Below are 22,780 nucleotides of genomic sequence, written 5' to 3'. Positions count from 1 at the left end.
CCACCCCACCCCACCACCCCACCCCCACCCACCCACCCACCACACCACCCCACCCCACCCACCCCACCCCCACCACCCCCACCCCACCCCACCACCACCCCACCCACCCCACCCACCCCCCACCACCCCCACCCACCCCCACCCACCCCACCACCCCACCCACCCCACCACCACCACCCCACCACCCCCCACCACCCCACCACCCCCCACCCACCCCCACCACCACCCCACCCCCCACCACCCCACCCCCACCCACCCTCCACCACCACCCCACCACCCCCACCCACCACCACCCCCCACCACACCACCCACCCACCCCCACACCCCACCACCCACCCACCACCCCACCACCCCCACCCACCCACCACCCCACCCCACCCCCACCACCCACCCCCACCCACCCCTCACCACCACCACCCCACCACCACCACCCTCACCACCACCCCACCCCCACCCACACCCCACCCACCACCACCCTCACCACCACCCCACCCCACCACCCCACCCCACCACCACACCACCACCCCACCCCCACCCCACCACCCACCACCCACCCCACCCACCCCACCCCACCACCCACCCACCCACCCCACCCCACCCCACCCTCCACACCACCCCCCACCCCACCCACCACCACCCTCCACACCACCCACACCACCCCCACTCCACCCTCACCACCCCCACCACCCACCACACCACCCCCACCCACCACCCCCACCCTCCACCCACCCACCACCCACCCCCACCCCCACCCACCCCCACCCAACCACCACCCACCCTCCACCCCACCCCACCACCCTCCACCCACCCTCACCACCACCCCAACCCCACCCCTCCACCCCACCCCCACCCCACCCCACCCCACCCCACCCCCACCCCACCACCCACCCCACCACCCCCACCCCCACCCCCACCCCACCACCCCACCCCCCCACCCACACCACCCACCACCCCACCACCCACCCCTCCCCCACCACCCCACCCCACCCACCCCACCCCACCACCCCACCCCCACCCACCCCACCCCCACCCACCCCACCCACCACCCACCCCACCCCCACCACCCCACCCCACCCCACCCCACCCACCCCCCCACCACCACCACCCCACCCCCACCCCACCCACCCCCACCCCACCCACCCCACCACCCCACCCCACCCACCACCACCCCCCCACCCCACCCCCACCACCCCACCACCCCCCACCACCACCCTCACCACCCTCCACCCACCCACCACACCACCCTCACACCCCACCCACCCTCACCACCCTCCACACCACCCTCACCACCCCCCTCCACCCCACCACCCTCACCCACCCTCACCACCCTCCACCCACCCCACCACCACCCTCACACCACCCTCACCCACCACCCCACCCACCCCACCCACCACACCACCCTCACCACCCTCCACACCACCCACTCCACCCTCACCACCCTCCACTCCACCCTCACCACCACCCTCACCACCCCCCACTCCACCCTCAACCACCACCCTTACCCCACCCTCACCACGCCTCACCAACCCTCCCACCACCCTCACCACCCCTCCCACCACCCTCACCACCCCTCCCTCCACCCTCACCACCCTCCACTCCACCCTCACCACCACCACCACCCTCACCACCCCTCCCACCACCCTCACCACCCCCACTCCACCCTCACTACCCTCCACTCCACCCTTACCACCACCCACCCTCACCACCCTTCCCACCACCCTCACCACCCCCCACTCCACCATCACCACCACCCCTACCCCACCACCGCCACCCTCCACTCCACCCTCACCACCACCACCACCATCCCCCCACTCCACCTTCACCACCCTCCACTCCACCCTCACCACCACCACCCTCACCACCCCTCCCACCACCCTCACCACCCCCCACTCCACCCTCACCACCACCCCTACCCCACCACCGCCACCCTCCACTCCACCCTCACCACCTCCACCATCCCCCCACTCCACCTTCACCACCCTCCACTCCACCCTCACCACCACCACCCTCACCACCCCTACCCCACCCTCACCACCCTCCACTACACCTTCACCACCACCCTACCCCACCACTCCACCCTCCACTCCACCCTCACCACCACCTCTACCCCACCACCGCCACCCTCCACTCCACCCTCACCACCACCACCCCTACCCCACCACTCCACCCTCCACTCCACCCCTACCCCACCCTCACCACCCTCACCACCCTCCACTCCACCCTCACCACCCTCCACTCCACCCTCACCACCACCACCCTCACCACCCCTCCCACCACCCTCACCACCCCCCACTCCACCCTCACCACCCTCCACTCCACCCTCACCACCCTCCACTCCACCCTCACTACCCTCCACTCCACCCTCACCACCCTCCACTCCACCCTCACCACCCTCCCCTCCACCCTCACCACCCTCCACTCCACCCTCACCACCCTCCACTCCACCCTCACCACTCACCACTCCACCCTCACCACCCTCCACTCCACCCTCACTACCCTCCACTCCACCCTCACCACCCTCTACTCCACCCTCACCACTCCAACCTCACCACCCTCCACTCCACCCTCACCACCCTCCACTCCACCCTCACCACCCTCCACTCCACCCTCACCACCCTCCACTCCACCCTCACCACCACCCTCACCACCCTCCACTCCACCCTCACCACCACCCCTACCCCACCACTCCACCCCCCACTCCACCCTCACCACCACCCTTACCCCACCCTCACCACCCTCACCACCCTCCCACCACCCTCACCACCCCTCCCACCACCCTCACCACCCCTCCCTCCACCCTCACCACCCTCCACTCCACCCTCACCACCACCACCCTCACCACCCCTCCCACCACCCTCACCACCCCCCACTCCACCCTCACCACCCTCCACTCCACCCTCACCACCACCACCCTCACCACCCCTCCCACCACCCTCACCACCCCCCACTCCACCCTCACCACCACCCCTACCCCACCACCGCCACCCTCCACTCCACCCTCACCACCACCACCATCCCCCCACTCCACCCTCACCACCCTCCACTCCACCCTCAGCACCACCACCCTCACCACCCCTCCCACCACCCTCACCACCCCCCACTCCACCCTCACCACCACCCCTACCCCACCACCGCCACCCTCCACTCCACCCTCACCACCACCACCATCCCCCCACTCCACCCTCACCACCCTCCACTCCACCCTCAGCACCACCACCCTCACCACCCCTCCCACCACCCTCACCACCCCCCACTCCACCCTCACCACCACCCCTACCCCACCCCCCACCACCCCTACCCCTCCGTGACCCCTACGACCGCGGCGCGAGCGTGGGGCCTGAGCCATATTCGGGAGCCGTGGAAGGTTCCATGGCACAGGATCCCTCCCCACCCCCCACGATGCCCAACGCGGAGCGCCTCGCAACCTCGCCCAGATTTTCCGCTCAGCGCCGGAGCGACACGTCCCGTTCGATCTTTTTTAGTTCATCACCGGGACGTCCTAAATCTCTCCACAATCTTCCTCTCTCCAGACCCCTCTCGATCTCTCCACGTCTCTGGATCTCTCTGGATGTCGCCACGTCTCTGGCTCTCTCTCTCCATAGCTTCAGCCAGCTCTCTATATTTACACCCCCAGCCCGCTGTATCCCCCTCTCTCTGCGGCGTTTCGTCTCATCTCGAAGCACACGTGAAGAGTGTTTGGCTGCTTGCTGCACATGTCCACGTGCTGATTATGCCAATTCGTTGGGCCATCATCTGTGACCGACGGGTCCCTGCTGAAGAAGAGTTACGCAGCAGTAGCTCAGTGGGGCCCTTGCCTGGTAGAATAAAACTCGTGTCGTAGTTTAGTTTGAGCTACCTCCAACCTCTTCATCTCCAACCTCCTCGCCTCCATCTCGCTCTCTCTCCATCTCGCTTCTCCTCCCGCTGCCATCTCCCTGCCCTCTGTGGCACCGTGAGAGTCGCGAGCCGCGACCCTCCGCCCCGCTGGAGGAGTCCGGGGCGGGTGGCGGAGCCTCTCTCAGCCATCAAGGAGATCCTCTCAAGCTCCGACAAAGTCCTCCTCCTCCTCCTCGTGCCCCTCGTCCATGGCCCAGCCCGGACCCCGGCGGCCCAACCCGGCCGGGCGGAGCGCCGAGGCAGCAGAGAACGGCGGCGGCGGTGGTGGTGGTGGCTGCTGCCGCCTGTTCCAGCGCTCCGACTCGATGGCAGCACGCTCCGTGCAACTCATCGAAGTCCTCGACAAACTCGAGCACCGGTACGGGGGGGGGGGGGGTGTGGGGGGGGTGTGGGGGGGGGTGTGGGGGGGGGACACATGCCAAGTGGCCAGCAGCAAACAGCACTGCTCAAGACGCAGGAGGGGGGAGTTGGGGGCGCTAAGGTGGCCGAGATGTTGACTCCCTCGCCTGGTGGACAGGAGGCCGTGGGTTCGATCGCGACCCTGATTCTTGCTGTATATTTGGGGTCTGCGTGTCTCTCTCACTCTCTGCCCGTGGTCGCGTGGATTTGTCTCCACGTCCTCAGGGTTTTCACCTCCACGTTCAGAATCGCTATGAATGTCCACGCGAGAAACCACTTCGTGGAGCCACCATCCGTGATGGCTTCTGAAAGAGAGCTACGCAGCTCAGTGGGGCCTTACCTGGCGAGGTAACACAACGTGGGGGGTTATTTATTTATTAAAGTTTAAGACATTTCGTGTAACCAGGTGAGACCGCAAGGGACCAGGATGAGAGCGACTCGGGTCGCCATGGTGACTCGGGTCGCCATTGTGACCCGGGTCGCCATGGCGACGAAAGCAAATCAAGTAAAGTTACAGCAATGAAGCAAACAGAAAGCGGGACGAAAACAAAAGCTTACACCACTCGATATCGGCATCATTTAGCGTGGTGTCCTTCCCCCAGCACCTCTGGTTAGCGCGGCTGGCCACGTACGGTACGAAATAAGTTCAACAAACACACCTCGTTTAAATTCCCTGGCCCGTCTCTCTGCTGTGAAGAAGGGCCCTTGCCCGAAACGTCGCCTATGTTGTGTCTTGCCCTCCTCAGGGCTCACGGTGCTAATGACGCGGAGCGTGGTGGTGGTGGTTGTTTGTGCACCACCACCAGCGCAGTATCTCACAAAAAAGACAAAGATCCCCCTTATAGCCTGATCAGACTGATGGGGCAAGTGCTGTTAGCGAGCATCTATGAAGGCCGGCACGTCACACGAGGGGGTGGGTGGCCAGCACCACGCCCGACCGCCTTTGTCTCCCCAGTGGCGATGTTTACACACCGCTACACCGGGTACTCATTTGAGGGTGAGTCGACCTAGGGGAGGCCTTCATAGGTGCTCGCTGACAGCACTTGTCCCCAACAGCCTGCTAAGGCTACACGGGGCATCTTTGTCTTTGGTTGTGGTGGTGGTTGAGACGCCACCGCGAGTGTCCTCGACGCGGGCGCTGGAGGAGTCAGTGGGTGGAGCTCACGGGAACAGGAACCATGGTAGCAGCAGTAGCAGTAGTAGCAGCAGCAGCAGTAGTATTAGTAGCAGCAGCAGTAGTAGTAGCAGCAGCAGTAGCAGCAGCAGTAGTAGCAGCAGCAGTAGTAGCAGCAGTAGTAGTAGCAGTAGCAGCAGTAGCAGCAGTAGTAGTAGCAGCAGTAGCAGCAGTAGTAGTAGCAGCAGCAGTAGTAGTAGCAGCTGCAGTAGCAGCAGCAGTAGTAGTAGCAGCAGCAGCAGCAGTAGCAGCAGTAGTAGCAGCAGTAGTAGCAGTAGCAGCAGTAGCAGCAGTAGTAACAGCAGTAGCAGCAGCAGTAGCAGCAGTAGTAGTAGTAGCAGCAGTAGTATTAGTAGCAGCAGTAGCAGTAGTAGCAGCAGCAGTAGCAGCAGTAGCAGCAGCAGTAGTAGTAGCAACAGCAGCAGTAGTAGTAGCAGCAGTAGCAGCAGCAGCAGTAGCAGCAGCAGCAGTATCAGTAGTAGCAGCAGTATCAGTAGCAGCAGCAGTATCAGTAATAGCAGCAGTAGCAGCAGTAGTAGTAGCAGCAGTAGTAGTAGCAGCAGTAGCAGCAGTATCAGTAATAGCAGCAGTAGTAGCAGTAGCAGCAGTAGTAGCAGCAGCAGTAGTAGCAGCAGCAGTAGCAGGAGTAGTAGCAGCAGTAGCATTAGTAGCAGCAGTAGTAGCGCAGTAGCAGCAGTAGTAGCAGCAGTATAGTAGTAGCAGCAGCAGCAGTAGTAGCAGTAGCAGCAGTAGCAGTAGCGAGCGGAGAACCCAGTGAGGTGTGTAAACATCGCCACGGGGGAGACAAAGGCGGTCGGGCGTGGTAATGGCCACCGCAGCCCCTCGTGTGCCACAGTGGTGCTGGCTACTCGCTCACAGCGCTTGGCCCCACCAGTCTGTCACAGGCTCGGCGGGCGGGATGGGTGGGTGAGCGATGGTGGTGATCAATGCCCTTTGTTGTTGCTACATGACAGTTGTGCGTCCAAGCCGCATCACCACACCCACGTGGACAACACTGAGCGAGACTAAAATAGCCCCCCACGGGGGTGGGGGCTGCTGCTGCTGCTGGTGGTGGTGAGACACGGGGGGGGGGGGGGGCTCTCTCGTGTCTCACCACCACCACCACCACCAGCTGCAGCTGCTGCTGCTGCTGCTACGCCGCGCTTCCCTCTGTGGGGGTGCCGAGGTGTGGTCCGGTCCTGGAGGACTTCGAAGGCTTCTAATACTGGAGGCGCTGGCTGGAGGGCGGTGTTTGATTTCGAGTGGAGTAGCCGCCCCCTCCCCGAACTCCTCCGCTCTGTCTCGCCTTCCGCCTATGAACGTGTTCACTGGGGGGGAGGGGGGGGTAACCGGGGTAACATCGTCTAGAGCAGTGGTTTTTTAACCCCTGGGGAGCAACGCGCCCCCCCCCCCTGGGGTTGGCGAGGTGCCCTTTCGAGGCAGATTCATTTCAGAAGGTAAACAACCGAGAACACAAATTAAGCACGGGCGGGCAGGTGAGTACAACTTTGTTTCATCAAACCCCTGCGTATTTATTGACATAATTTTTTCACGAACCAAATGGGCTGCAAGGCCGCAGTCGAGGTGAAGAATCACTGGGTTCGAGAGAGGGGCCTTGACTGTGGATAGGCGCACCATGTGCTCCTAGTGGTAGTGCCTTACGCCGACAATCCGTAACTCCCAAGCACGGCCGGCTCAGCGTTGTCCCGCAGAGCACGGAGAGAGAAAATTCATCCCCGCAATGTCTCGCTGCCTCTCCAAAGCGACTCCGAGCTGGGAGAGTTCTTGACGCATCACGTCAACAGCAACCCACTCGGGGAGGCCTTCATCCAGCAGCGGGTTGGTCATGGCTGGTGACGACCACCCTCGCACACGGGCCGGCACAGAGGCCCGCAGAGGGGCCTCTGTGCAGATCAGTGGCGTGCGGAGAGGTCAATGGCTGGGGAGGCACTGGCTCGTGTCAGAGCCAGATTCACACACGGAGGGGGGCGTGGCCTCGCTGAGGGGGCGTGGCCTCGCTGAGGGGGCGTGTCCTCACTGAGGGGGCGTGGCCTCACTGAGGGGGGCGTGTTAGACACGTCCCCCTCAGTGAGGCAGATGTGATAGCTGCCTCCCCTGGTGCTTTTTCATTGCAGTTTCATGACGAGATCAGCGAGCCTAAATATCTTTATACACATACGTGAAATAAGTTGCCTGGAGTATGGAAGGCGAGGACTTGAAATGAAGGGGTCTACAAACATTACATTGGTGACATACTGAGATAGTAACATGCACGCGCTTATTGCCCACGCTCTATCCAGTTACTGAGGGATTGCGCAATCAGAGGGGAGGCTGAGCTCGTCGCTGCCTCACCTCTCGTCTCTTCCTGTATTTGCAGCGGAGCTCCGCAAATTTGGCGATTTTGACTATAAAAATTATTGCAATCGTACAGCAATGACATTTATAACACAGATCAGTGGAAAATCTTAATATTTATTTAATTTGATTCTTCTTTTTTGTTTACTTTTCGTAACAGCTATTTTCATTGGAGTATGACAGGCGAGGCTCTGCCTCTTCTGCCTCTCCTGACCGCACGTCCCTGGTCCAGAGGGGCTGGTAGAGGGGCCGGCGGAGGGGCCGGCAGAGGGCCGCGTGGCCACGCGCCTCGCAGCAGGGCGCGGTGTCTGCGTGCGCATCGAGCGGGCGCGGAATCCCCCGGACGTGGCCGTCACCATCGCCAGCCGTGATCTATCCACTGCTGAGTGTGGCTCAATGCGAACTCACGTTGTGGGCCGTGATAGTGGAACTCCCCGCCCCCCCCCTCAGAGACGCATGGAAACTCGTGGAGATATACAGAGTCCCATAGAGATACACAGAGACACATAGATATACACAGAGACCCATATAGATACAGAGACCCATAGAGATACACAGAGACCCATAGAGATACACAGAGGCCCATAGAGATACACAGAGACCCATAGAGATACACAGAGACCCATAGAGATACACAGAGGCCCATAGAGATACACAGTGACCCATAGAGATACACAGAGACACATAGAGACGGGGGGGGGGGGGAGAGAAATGGGCTTTGAAGTCAATGGAGGTATCAGAGGGTGTCGTCTCAAACTGATAGATGGGTGCCTCACACAGTGACTGACACAGTGAATGAGAGTGACCAACACAGTGACCAACACAGTTAGGCCCACGTGGCGCTGGGAGCGGTGATTTTCGCTTTGAACTTCAGAAGCGTCACCACGGGGGTCATCACGGGAGATAATTGCTTCAAGTTTGCAAATTGTTCTTCCAGATGAAAGTGCGACCCACAACGCACGGCCATCACAAGCCGCACGAGATGGAATGTACAGCTGTAGGCGACGCTTCGATTGTCATCGCACCTTGCGCTGTCGGGGTGAATCGACGATTCAAAACAAATGCGGTTTTGATCTTTCCACTACAGCCGCCCACTGACCGCCCATCGCTATCCAAAGCTAACCCGGGGTGTGCATTTGGCACCGAGTCACGGTTGGTAGGGAGGGGAGGAGGGTGGGGGAGGACGGAGGAGGAGGGAGGAGGAATACATTCGGAAATCTGGCCTCACGGCCGTGTCTGCGCTGCGTCCCTCTGAGTGTTGGGACAACGGCGGCACAAAATAATCCTTGCAGGGACCCTGAAAACTCCTCCCCATGGCATTTAATCAGCGGGCGCCCCGTGACTATATTTGAATACTCTCGCCGGAAATCGAACAAACACTCGGTGAGGAAGCTGGTTTAACCCTTTCGCATTCCGATGACGTACATGTACGTCTAGATTTGAAGTTTTCGTGACTGCAAGGATTCATACTCTTTGGTTTTTTCGGTAAAGTCACGTAGGTAATAAATAAATATGTAAAAACTACTCTATTAAATCACGACGTTTCGGAGGCAACACAAGCTTCCGTCTTCAGGTGGAACCGTTACAGCCAAATTCACAGTAGTAAGTGAAGAGAGCTAATAGAGAAGCACAACTATATAGGGGGGGGGGGGGGGAGCCAAGGTAGGGGGGGGGGGTGCCGTGTGGAGTCGGCGGGGGGGGGATGCTAAGCTGAGTTAAGCCGGAGTCTCAGGGGGTTGTTTCTCCACGGTGGGAGAAACAGCTTGGTGTATAGCACGGTCCGAGTATCCGTTCATCCTGAGGGCCAGATGTACATGTTCCAATTCACTGGCCAGGTGGTGTTGGTCAGAGATGCAGTGGGCCCTATGGTGTAGTGTTTTGATGAGGGAATTCTTTTGTGCCGGATGGTGGTGGGAATCATGCTTCATGTAGGAATCTGTATGGGTGGCCTTCCTGTATACAGAATGTCCCAAAGAGCCATCAAAATCATTACGTTGCCATACATAGCAGGCGCTACCAAAAATATTTCCAAAATTCTATACAAACACAAGATCCAGGTCCGATTCAGTACAGTACACAAGATCCGAGATTCAGCGGCGAACGGGACACTGACCATCCTGCAACTTGCAGAAGTCTCAGAACGGGAAAAGGGTTCACATGGCTGCGGCGCTGGCGGTGTTTTTGAATTACCAAGAGACCAGACCATCAACTCTCTGCACTTGGGAACCCGGTTGTTCAATGACGGTGGCCAGGCTGCCGCTGGGCCCAGGACTCGAACTCGGGCCCCACAGCGGGCCACCGCTCGCCGCGGTGCCGACGTCTCCGCCGCTGACTGCGCTCTCTGTCGTGGCTGGCGCGTGTGTCGCAGGGTGGAGGCGCTCCGTGACCAGGCCTACGCCATGGAGCAGGAGAAGGAGGCACTGGTGGAGCTGATCCAGGAGGCTCGATCCAGCCACGACATGTGGAGGATCAGCGAGGGTGAGACAGAGAACCCACCCCCCACCCCCGTGTATCCTTAACAAGGCTGTTGGGGCAAGTGTTGTAAGTAGCGAGTATCAGCACCTGTGAAGGCTGGTTCGGCACACGCCGAGAGAGTGGGTGGCCAATACCATGTCAGGCCGCATTTGTCTCCCCGGTGGCGATGTTTACACACTGCACCGAGTACTCATTTGAGGCTGAGTCGACCTAGGGGAGGCCCAGGATCGGTAATCGACACTGGTGTTGGCCGTAAGCGGGAATCGAACTCGGGTCGCCGGGGTCGTAGCACAGCGCCAACTGCCACAACAACAGCCACCATTCGCCACTAAGTGGCGGTGAGTGACTAGGCCTCGGCAAGGTAAGGTAAAAGTTAAAAGGTAAAAACAACGAGCCTACCTTTACCCTACCTTTTACCTTACCACAATACAATCACTCTACCCTACCTTTTACTTTTTAGCAGGTAAGGTTAAAGGTAAACGGTAAAAAGCAACGAGCCTACATTCTACCCTACCTTTTACCCTTACCCCATACAAATTACCCGATTACAGGATAATTACTGGGGTACTACACAGGAAAAAGGTTTATAACGGTAAATGCGAGGTAGAGCGCTTTATACATAAAGAATACTCTCGATGATTCCAATTTTACACGCTTTCTTTTAACTCAGTCTGTTGTTGTTGTCGTTGTTGTCGTTATTGTTGTTGTCGTCGTCATCGTATCCTCAAATCTTGTAACTCAATTTTAACCAACTTCCCAATGTGGTATTGACTGCAAACCTGGTATACTTATGTCATACTGATGACAATATATTCTATCATAAAAAAAAAATCTATTTTTTAATATTATTTTTTATATGTTATGTTTTGGCTTGAGTCTAATTGTCCACGGTCAACTCACGTTGGCTGTAGTTGGCCACGGTCGCTTACGTTATGGCAAGCCTCGGGGCCACTTCCTGGAGTCGTGGAGTTCTGCCATTACTCGTACATTTAATAAAAGCGTGTAAAAAATGTTTTACTTGTTAAATGGAGGCCACGGACTGCGCCACGGAGCTTTAAGCGGTAAACAAGGTACCGTGTTTACCGGGTAATACTTCTCGCTACCTTTACCCTACCGGGTAATTCTTCCAAGCTACCTTTACCCTACTCTTTACCTTACCCCTTGGCATGTCGACAACGTTACCCTTTACCTTTACCCTTTTACCCAGTAAAAAGGGTAAATTACCTTACCTTGCCGAGGCCTAGCGGTGACATCACCACGGCGCCTGTGCCCACGTCTACTCCGTGTCTCCCCTGCGTCCCCACATCTACTCCGTGTCTCTCCCGTGTCCCCACGTCTACTCCGTGTCTCCCCCGCGAGCCAGGCGAGAAAGAGGAGCTCGCCATGACAGCCGAGCGCCTGCTGTCGCGCACGCTCAGCGTGGCTGTGTCACTGGAGACGGTGCGCAGCGCGGCGCAGCGGGAAGCGCTGCGGCGCGCCACAGCGCTCGTGGACGGCGTGGCGGAGCAGCTGCAAGGCGCCGGTGACGGCGACGACCCTGGCATCACCGCTGCCGCGGACGCCGCCGCGTGTCGCCTTCTCTCCTTCCGCAACGCCTGCTCCTCCGAGCCGAGTGCCGGCGCTGTCGACCACAAGTTCCAGGCGACCGTCATCAGCTGCGCCCTAGAGGATCAGAAGCGGCTGAAGCGGAGGGTGGAGATGCTGCTGAGGGGCGTGCGACTCGCCGGCGCGAGCCTCGACGATGATGACCGGCGTGGTGGCAGGGGCGGTGGCGACGACGACGACGATCGACGACGAGGGGGCGAGAACGCCCCGCACGGTCGGCCCGGCATGCGGCATTCTTGCCAGAACGACGACGACGATGGCGGCGGCGGTGGTGGTGGTGCTAGTGGTGCCTCTGCTGCGGTGACGATACCGGTAACCCCGCCGCCACCGCTGCATCCGCCACCCAAATCCCGACCGCCACAACCACCACCCGCGATGCACATTCAGAAGAATCAGCAGCAGCAGCCGTGGGCTCCTCAGCCCCAGAATTTTCTTGCGAAGATTGTCACCACTCCCCCACCGTCGGCTCCTCTTCCACATACTCCTCAATTGCAGCAGCAGAAGCCTCCGTCTACCAGGCCGCAGAGTTTTGCGAAGCTCCATCCTCTCCGAGTCCACCTCCCACAGCGACCTCAACCCCAACATCAGCAGCCGAAGCAGCAGCAGCAGGAGCAGCAGCAGGCCAAGGCCCAGGCTCAAAAGGCTGACGGCCCACACGACAATGATAACCGCTCTCCACAACCGCTGTTTCACTTGTCTGCTGAACAGCCGCGGCCTCCTGCCCAGGCCTTTCCATGTCACTACCAGGAGCACAAACCGCGGCCTCCTGAGAGTCAAAACCAGCCCAGGAACCTCTCTCCGCTGGTCCACTCTCCTCAGCAACGCTTCATACAGCTGACTCGGAATCACCACCAGCCCAAGCCTCAGTCTTCTCAGAATGACCACCAGATCTTGAATCTCTCTCCTCAGCATCGCTTCATACAGCTAACTCAGAGACACTCAGAGCTCAAGCCTCAGTCTCCTCAGAATGACCACCAGATCTTGAGTCTATCTCCTCAGCAACACTTCATACAGCAGACACAGACTCACCCAGGGCCAAAGCCTCAGTCTCCTCAGAATGACCACCAGATCTTGAGTGTCTCTCCTCAGCAACGCTTCATACAGCAGACGCAGACTCACCCAGGGCCCAAGCCTCAGTCTCCTCAGAATGACCACCAGATCTTGAGTCTGTCTCCTCAGCAACACTTCATACAGCTCACCCAGACTCACCCAGAGCCCAAACCTCAGTCTCCTCAGAATGACCATCAGATCTTGAGTCTATCTCCTCAGCAACACTTCATTCAGCAGACGCAGACTCACCCAGAGCCCAAACCTCAGTCTCCTCTAAATGACCACCAGATCTTGAGTCTATCTCCTCAGCAACACTTCATTCAGCAGACGCAGACTCACCCAGAGCCAAAGCCTCAGTCTCATCAAAATGACCACCAAATCTTGAGTCTATCTCCTCAGCAACACTTCATCCAGCTCACTCAGAGACACCCAGAGCCAAAGCCTCAGTCTCATCAAAATGACCACCAAATCTTGAGTCTATCTCCTCAGCAACACTTCATTCAGCTCACTCAGAGACACCCAGAGCCCAAGCCTCAGTCTCCTCAGAATGACCACCAGATCTTGAGTCTATCTCCTCAGCAACACTTCATACAGCTAACTCAGAGACACCCAGAGCCCAAGCCTCAGTCTCCTCAGAATGACCATCAGATCATGAGTGTTTCTCCTCAGCATTGCTTAATACAGCAGACGCAGACTTATCCAGGGCCAAAGCCTCAGTCTCCTCAGAATGACTACGAAATCTTGAGTCTATCTCCTCAGCAACACTTCATACAGCTCACTCAGACTCACTCAGAGCCCAAGCCTCAGTCTCCTCAGAATGACCACCAGCCCAAGATCCACTCCCCTCAGCCACAGGCCGAAGCCAAGCCCTCGTCTCCCAAGCCCCAGTGCTCCCGGGGCCCTCCGCTTCCTCGGCAGAGGAGGACCATCAACATCACGATCCCGGTCGTCCACCACTGATGGATCCACCCTCTGCAGGCTGCCACAACCCCCCCCCACACCCCCCCGAAGAACGACCACTTCGCAGCGACTCCCACGGCTCACTCTGCGGGAGCGCGTTGGCATTCTACGCCGCCGCTCGATTGGCAGCAGTCCACGGGACCTTCACACGCGCGGCTCACCGCCTGTCACATCCAAGCGGGGAGGCGATGCACGGCGCCGGTTTGCGTCGTTCACAAGCACGTGCCACCCAAGCCCGTGACCCGGTCACGTGACCGTAGTCACGAGCACGTGACCCGCTCACGAGCGAGCCAGAGCAGGCCGCACCGCTCGTTCAAGAGTCATCGGCAATCCAGCAGAGTTGTTAAGTTGGGATAATTAATGGTGGGCTTCTCTCCGACTCTTACCTAACACCCTGTGTCACAGTGAGTCTATGGGGTCTCTGTTCAGGTCTATGGGTCATTTTGTGAGTCTATGGGTCTCTCAGTGAGTCCAGGGGTCTCTGGTGAGTTGATGGGTCTCTGTGTGAGTCTATGGGTCTCTGTGTGAGTCTATGGGTCTCTGTGAGAGTCTAAAGGTCTTGTGGAGGACGCGGGCCCCCGGCTCCCCCCGGGGGAGGGTTGATCTCGGGAGGGCTGCCGCTCTCCGGCTCCTCTCCCCGCGCCGCGGCCCCTCGAGTCCGCGACCCCGAGTCCTATCTGTGAGGCATAGCTCGGGGCTGGCACTCGGCTGCCTGGAATCAATCCGTCGCTTCTCAGCCACTCAAATGCGACGTCTCCGCTCTCACAACCCCGCGCACCAATCACACGCGCGGAACGGGGGGTCAGGGGTCAAAAGGCAATGGCGTCACTCGCACACGCATTGTCGCCAAGGGTGGGTAATGGAGATTGTTTAAAGGGCTGTGGGGCGGGTACTCGGGATTGGTTTTAGAGCGACGCACCAATTGCACGCGCGGAATGGGGGGTCAGGGGTCAAAGGGCAATGACGTCACTCGCAAACGCGTTGCTGCCGTGGGTGGGTAATGGAGATTTAAAGGGCTGTGGGGCGGGTATTCGGGGTTGGTTTTAGAACGAGTATTACTGTACCCTTGGGCATTTAATACATGGTTTAATCGTCCCCCGGCTCTTCTACGCAATGATGAATGCTGGCAACAGGATTCACGCGCAAACTCGGCACATGTGCGCGTCAGACCCTTGCCCGATGGTCGCCCCGATATAGTTCGGCACGCGCCAATCTCTGCGTCCTGACAAACGTACACACACCACCACCCGCTCTCCCCACACTCACAGAAACCACAAGAAACTGTTTATGGATTACTAATCGTGTATTCCCGGCGTGCCTAATACTAAGTATCCCGGAGCCTGAAGCTGAAATCAGTGGGCAACTAACCTGTTCCACAGGGTCTAAACCCAATCTTTCCCGCCTTTTTCGATTTATCCTCTCTAGGAATTACCGCGCCGTTCTCTACTTCTCTCTCGTACTCACAGTTCGATTCGTACGGAGCTCCTGCGGGCCAGTCCTCGCTGCACTGTGACTCGTCACACGGTCGTTCGAGTGGCTGGAAAGTCGGCCGATTGCTGACTTGTGCCGGACACGAACTCACTCTATCTCTACCTTCCCTCGCCTTTTATTGTTCTTTACATCAAAGGAAGGTCGTCGCTGATCCGATGGCCTTCCCGGCCAATCAAATTGCTCGTCTGTACTATAGCGTTATTCGGACCGGTGCTCTCAGCGCCGTCCGCATCCAGGCTTCCACATCAAGGGGACTGCCGCTAGGCTCCCGACCAATCAAAGTGCCTGTCCTGGTTTCCCACCGTTTGTGGCTCCGCCCCCTACCTGCCTGCTAACCCGTGTGTGTTGTGGGTGTCTTAACCGCGGGGTAGGCCTCGGAAAGGTAAGGTAATTTACCCTTTTAACCGGGTAAAAGGGTAAAGGTAAAGGATAAAGTTGTCGACATGCCAAGGGGTAAGGTAAAGAGTAGGGTAAAGGTAGCTCGGAAGAATTACCCGGTTGGGTAAAGGTAGCGCGAAGTATTACCCGGTAAATATGGTACCTTGTTTACCGCTAAAAACTCTGTGGCGCAGTCCGTGGCCTCCATTTAACAATGAATTTTTAAAATAACTTTTTTTTAAACACGCTTTTATTAAATGTACGAGTAATGGCAGAACTCCACGACTCCAGGAAGTGACCCCGAGGCTTGCCATCACGTAAGGGGCCGTGGACAATTACAGCCCAACGTCAGTTGAGTGTGGACAATTAGACCCAAGCCAAAACATAACATATATAAAATAATGTTTAAAAATACATTTTGTTTTATGATAGAATATATTGTCATCAGTATGACATAAGTATACCAGGTTTGCAGTCGATACCACATTGGGAAGTTGGTTAAAATTGAGTTACAAGATTTGAGGAGACGACGACGACAACAATGACAACAACGACAACAATGACAACAACGACAAGCGTGTAAAATTGGAATCATCAAGAGTATTCTTTATGTATAAAGCGCTCTACCTAGCATTTACCGTTATAAACCTTTTTCCTGTGTAGTACCCCAGTAATTACCCTGTAATCGGGTAATTTGTATGGGGTAAGGGTAAAAGGTAGGCTCGTTGCTTTTTACCTTTTACCTTACCTGCTGAAGGGTAGAAGGTAGGGTAGAGTGATTGTATTGTGGTAAGGTAAAAGGTAGGGTAATGGTAGGCTCGTTGTTTTTATCTTTTAACTTTTACCTTACCTTGCCGAGGCCTACCGCGGGGGCTGAGTAGCCTCATCGTGACCGTGTAATTCCACGTTGATTCACGGCGCCGCAGCGCAATTTAGCCTGGGGGAAGCCTCGGTCAATTCCCTGGCCCCAGGAAACCGTGGAGAATGTCCCCCCACGAGGAGGGCTCCTGGGTGAAAACCTGTGGGCCAGGCGACTTCCCCGCGAGGCTCTGTGTGGGGGTGGGTGACACGTGGGTTCATGTGGGGGGTGGTGAGGGAAGAGCAGCGTCGGCCAGGCCGCTTTTTGGTGGTGGGATCTTAGGTGGGGCATCGTCAGAGCGGCTTCACCGCTGTGGCATCACAATCTCTATGTGATTCTATGGGTCTCTGTGTGAGTCTATGAATCTCTGTGTGAGTCTATGGGTCTCTGTGTGAATCTATGGGTCTCTGCGTGGGATGAGGCTGTCAGGGCAGACCTTGGAGGTCGCCGCGTATCTCCTGTGCAGCAGCCGTGGGGTCTGGCGATGGGTGGGACGTGGACGGTAATGATGTGTGGTGGCAGTGGTGGCACTGGTGGTGGTGGTGGTGGCGCTGGTGGTGGTGGTGGCCCTGGTGGTGGTGGTGGCACTGGTGGTGGTGGCACTGGTGGTGGTGGCACTGGTGGTTGGTGGTGGCACAGGTGGTGGTGGCACTGGTGGTGGTGGTGGCACTGGTGGTGGTGGTGGCACAGGTGGTGGTGGCACTGGTGGTGGTGGTGGCACTGGTGGCGGTGGTGGCGGCGGTGGTGGTGGTAGCACTGGTGGCGGTGGTGGCGGCGGTGGTGGCGGCGGTGGCGGCATCGCCGGCTTAGCCCGAGGTGACGTCTCCATCTGAATCCCCTAGCAGCTGCGTCAATAAGTGCCGATCGTCAATCCCCCCGCCCTGCCCCTCCCAACTCCCTCCCGTGAACGACGTCCTCCTCGACGATGTTTTTGCGTTCGCTGATCCCGTGTTGACGTGGGGGCTCGTCTGGCCGCGGTGTCGGGTTCCATCGGCGACGCAGACAATGCGGATTCCGTGGCCCAAGTTAAATTCAAGCCGCTCGGGACAGTGTTCACCCCGAAGGACCCCTTCCATGCCGTCTGACAATGCGGCTGCCACCTCCGCAACCACAGCCCGAGAATTGCAATGTAATCTTGTTGGCTTCACGAGGGCAGTTCAGCGTTCCTCGCTTTCCCCCGGCGCGGCCAAGCTTTTAATAAATGGATGTTCTCCTCGGAGAGCTCGGGTTCTCCCGGTGCACGGGCATTTGTCGTTGTTGTTGTTGTTGATGTTATTGTTGTCGTCGACATCGTTGAACTGAGGAACGACGTTCAACAATAACACCGTCAAGGAATTACATTTCAGGTAAAGTCCCCGCGTGGGTGTTCGCGGGGCTGAGTCGTGAGACGTCACGCTGCGATGCCCCTGGGCTGGGGGGGTAAACTCTCCAACTCCCACAGATAACAACAACGACGCCTCCTCCTCGCCCTCATCACCCTCATCACGGCTCGAGCCAACCTTGCAGCTGAGCAGCTGGCAAACTGGGCCGGCGTGAGTTCGTACCCGACGCGTAGACAGGAGCTTTCCAGACGGGAGCTTTCCAGACGGGAGCTTTCCTGTGGCTCCCGTTTGATTGCAGCTTCGCCAGCCGGCGGGCTTCATGATGGCTCTCAGCGTGGACTCCTCTGCGCCGCGGTGGCCAGGAGATGATATCTCCCGCGCCTGCTATGCAGGAGGTCGTGGGCTCGATCCCGACTCTGACGCCTGTTGTATATTTGGAGTTAAACCTAAGACCATCCCGAAAGCAGTTGTTGAGCTCCAGTATGCTGACGATGCTGTAGTGTGTGTCCACTCAGAAGCGGATCTTCAGGCAATAGTCAAAGCTGTTACTGGGGCATATGAGAGAATGGGACAGACGCTTAATATTGTAAAGACTCAGGTTCTCCATCAACCAGTTCTCAATGAGCAGTCCCCAGCTCCAACAATTGACATCCACGGCGAGACTGGAAATTGTTGAGCATTTCCCATGCGTCGGAAGCCTTCTTTCACAGAATGCTTGACGTCGTCAAAGAAATCCAAACTCGCCTGAAATGGTGCAAGTGGAGGTTTCGGTGGGCTGAGGAAAAGGGTGTTTTAGGTTCGTGACATCAGGTCCAAAAACTAAGATCGCGGTTTATCAAGCGGGTCGTAATCTCTACCTTACTGTACAAAGCTGAGACGTGGAGAACACCACAGGGGACATCCCAAAGCACCTCGAGAGGTACCATCAACACTGCCTGCGGAAGATCCTTAAAATCCGGTGGGAAGACAGACGCACGAACATCAGCGTCCTCTCGCAAACAAACACCACGAGCGTTCAGGCCACGACCATTCGACGTCAGCTTCGCTGTGGCCGGCCACGTCGCCCGTCTGCCCAACTCCCAGACTCCCGAAGCAAAACGCCATCGACTCCCCCAGCTTAGTCGGGCTGTGCGCGTTCAAGAGGAGCGCAGAGAAAGGGCTTCAAGGATGTTCTCAAGGCCAACATGAGGAAGAAGTTGCACCATCGACACCAACTCTCTCACTGACAATGCGTGAGAGGGGTCTGTAGATGAGATCCGCCACCACCGCAAGTGCAAATGTCAGGCAACTCGTCTTCTCCCCGTCCATTACGATGTCTTGATTGATGCGAGTGTACGCAGTAGGTCCAGTGCAGTTATGGTACTAGACGAGAAGTTGGGACGATGACTCTCAGGAACAATTTAAGGGTTGTCAAGAGAGAGGGAAGCGAGCGATGTTGAACGGTGATGCATTTGGAGACATTTTACTCTGGTGCGTTTTGTAAAACACGTGACCTGCCGGTCAAAAACGAGAATTAAATCCGCTGGCAATGTCTTGTTTTGTGAGCAGTTTCTTTCCCATCCAGTATGTGTCGTTTTAGTAGAACGTTTAGCTTCCCTTTGTTTTCAAGTGAATTTAATGGTTTGCCAGTAGAGTCTTGTGTTTTTTTTTGTCAATTTCTAATAGTTTGATGAAAGGATGAAAATGTAGCGGTTTGTACTAGACGAGTCCATCTGTTTTTTTGTGTTCTATAGATAATCCAATCGGGCAGGTTGTTTGATATTTTTTGCATTATTCCAGGCTATAATTTATTCGCAGATGTTCGCATCAAACCAAGGTGGTCGATCACCCTTTATTCTGAACAGTTTTTGTTTTTACAGAGGGCATTTGCGTCTCAATCATTGTTTAAGGAATCGCTTCTTAAAATATGTCCAAGCACTTTCGAAAACTGTGATTTTGCTCACTGCATCTCAGTCGGAATGGAGAGCGTCATTTATGCATGCTTGAAGGTCAACATATTTTTTAAAAATGAGTTTTATCATTATTTCATGATGTATTTTAGTCCTCTTTGTTCGATGAATGCCAAAGATAATTGCACGGTCACAAAGATGATTACCCAAGACTGCCACTTTTGAAAATGGACGGGGGCAAATTTGTGAGTAGGATATGGACGACACATCTTGAGTTTTTTTTATTCGGTCTCGTAGTTGAAGTAATCAGTGGGTTTCGATTTTACTGGTTTGTAAAGTTGAATGCGTCATGCGGTAGGTTTAGCAAATTTAAATTTTATCTTACTGTAATATTGTAAATTACGGCGGGAGACCACTTGACGGGTAGCACACTTTATTAACACTTTTCCTTGCCACAATAACACGTGTGGTCACTCCAGCTAGCGCTACACGTTCCACCCGGCTACACACACACGGGCTCTCCAGCCCCGTATCTTCCAGGGGAATTTACAGACCCACCACAGCTTGGGTATGGATCACGACCACTGGGTCCCGCATCCCGGCCCTCACACGGACGTCCGGCCGCGGGTCCCAAGGTCCCGCCTCTGAGCCACACAGGGTCCCGGCCCTTACAAGGACAGCGGGGCTAGGGGTCTCAGGGCCCTGTCTCTTCCTCCTCAGTCTTCCGTCTTCACTGGTTACCAACTCCCCGAGCGCCCGCGCGCATCGCCTTTTATAGTCCTCCGCTCCCGAGGGGACGGAGCCTATGCGGACCGCGATGTGATCACCCACTCTAATTGACCAATCACCACGCGCTGCCACACGATCCCTCACTGTCAGCGCGCGTCACCAATACACAGCCAATCACCACGCGCTGCCACACGATCCCTACTGCCAGCGCGTATCACCACTACATTACCACTGAGCTAGATGGCTCTTGTTTTTTCAGAAGCGACCTGGCCACAAATTATAGCTCAGCGCAGCGATTTACCACGTGGAAATGTATATTAACCAAATACTCTCAAAGTGTGTCTCAAAATGTGGAGGGAAAACCCGGAGGACCCGAAGAAAAATCCACGTGACCACGGAGAGAGAGAGAGACTCCAAATGTAGAGCAGGCGTCAGGGTCGGGATTGAACCCACGACCTCCTGTACACCAGGCGAGGTAGTCAACACCTCGCTACCGTGGCGCCCACAGAACAAAAATTAACCCGTAAAAACAAAGTTTTTCACTATAAATCCTTTATATGCGTGGCGGCTAGAGTCCTCTCGTCCTCTGGCTTGAGATGGCTGCCACCTATGGATCAGATGATTGCCTGCCACCATTAAGCAATTGGTAATTAAATATAATTTATTTTTTCCTAAAAAGTGTAAAATTTTGGAAAAAAGTTTTCACGAAAATAAATTGTCACGCACAACGAGTCTGTGTGCAAAATGTCAGCTCGATTGGATCACGGGAAGTGGGTTAAAAAAACGACTGAAAGATTTGCACGGTCGTAAGCGCGCAAGCAAGCAAGCAAGTGAACTTAATATAAAGGATTTAAAAACAGCACAAGGCCTGCCGAGTAACGCATACAGTACACACAATGTTGTCCCACGTCCGACCGCATGGGTGCATGCGCGTGAATGAAACCGCACGTGAGCCAATTTTGGGTAGAAATACGTTCGCCGCATACACGCGAAATTCGCGCGGGCGATTTAAGGGCACCCTGTAATCAACATTTCACCTTTAGGTAACGGGTAAAGTAATTTCATCCGGAGATTCATTTGGTATGTTGCGCCTCGGTGGTCTACAGCAACACAATCGGAGTGAAATGTCCGTCTGTCTAACACGCAGGGGCCTAGTTTTTTTTGGGTTGCATCGCGTAAATATAAATGTGACATTAAACCCGCCACGCCACCCTACACAGCCAATCAGTAAGGTTTCGTCACGTAAACCAAACGTGCCAATTCGTTACTCGCACAGCACACACCGGTTGTGCGTTGGAGAATAAACCCAGAACAACATTTACAATTCGAGTAGCGCGACCTGTCGCCGCTAATCACAACCAGCATCACCAGGCGACGGCCAGAGTTGTCGTGGGTTTATAACTCTGGCCGTCGCCTGGTGATGCCGGTTGCAATAACTGGCTCAGCGGTGGTGCAGCAGAGTGCCGGCCGAGACGGACCGCAGCTCGAGACGATCAAAGGAATTGTCACACCCGAGGCCTCCGAGTTTTTTTGCCGAGAGTATGCGACCAATGGGAGGCGTTGCGTGTGCGCATGCCCGGACCGGTTTCTGCTGTTGTTGTTGTAGTAGCTGCTGCTGCTGCTGTCACGCACAGAAGAAGAAGGAGTAGGAGGAGAAAACGCGGCGTGTGTTTTGAAGACGAAATCGTTGCGGCGGCAGCCGACCTCGCGACGCAAAATAAACCTCACGTGGCGTCGTCGTCGACGAGCACGTGGGCAAGACAGGTCACCAAATAACCAAGCAGACTCCCGGCACAGCTGCACCCTATCCACCCCACCCCACCGACCACGTGCAAAATAAACGCGCGTCTTGCAAGGTGGAGGAGATCCATTGTGTGCTTCCGTCTGTTGAATGAGTCACCCCCCTGCGCTCAACACCCCCCCCACCACCATCGCCCTGCGCCGTCAGGGCTCGCACACGGACCGTCTCATCATTGTTCTGTTTTTAGGAACGGCATTGATATTTTTAGCTTGCGACGACGCCAAAGTGTAAATCTTCAAAAGTCAACCGCGCACAAAGCGATCCACCCGCCCCCTCCCCCCCCGTTCGAAGGCGCGTCGAAGATGCGTTTGCGTCCACGTCCGGTTTGTTATGCCTCTGGGCCCGTGGCGGAAATTCCACGTTCCCACGGCAGGGGCGAGTCTCGACGGGACGTTG

At 56.7% G+C, this 22,780-nt stretch overlaps 1 protein-coding gene across 1 annotated transcript; it reads left to right on the top strand.

The window, feature by feature from the left end:
- Positions 1-4,085: 4,085 nt before the first annotated feature.
- Positions 4,086-14,598, top strand: LOC144940854 (uncharacterized). Its single transcript, XM_078867344.1, has 5 exons — positions 4,086-4,255; positions 10,194-10,303; positions 11,664-12,861; positions 13,983-14,116; positions 14,513-14,598. The coding sequence occupies exons 1-5, from the start codon at positions 4,086-4,088 to the stop codon at positions 14,596-14,598; spliced, it is 1,698 nt and encodes a 565-aa protein (XP_078723470.1).
- The last annotated feature ends 8,182 nt before the right edge of the window (positions 14,599-22,780 follow it).

This window comes from Lampetra fluviatilis, chromosome 23, assembly GCF_964198595.1.
Source record: "Lampetra fluviatilis chromosome 23, kcLamFluv1.1, whole genome shotgun sequence".
Classification (NCBI taxonomy): Eukaryota; Metazoa; Chordata; class Hyperoartia; order Petromyzontiformes; family Petromyzontidae; genus Lampetra; species Lampetra fluviatilis.
The sequence above is the reverse complement of the archived record's forward strand: the minus strand, read 5'-3'. Positions and strand labels throughout refer to the sequence as shown.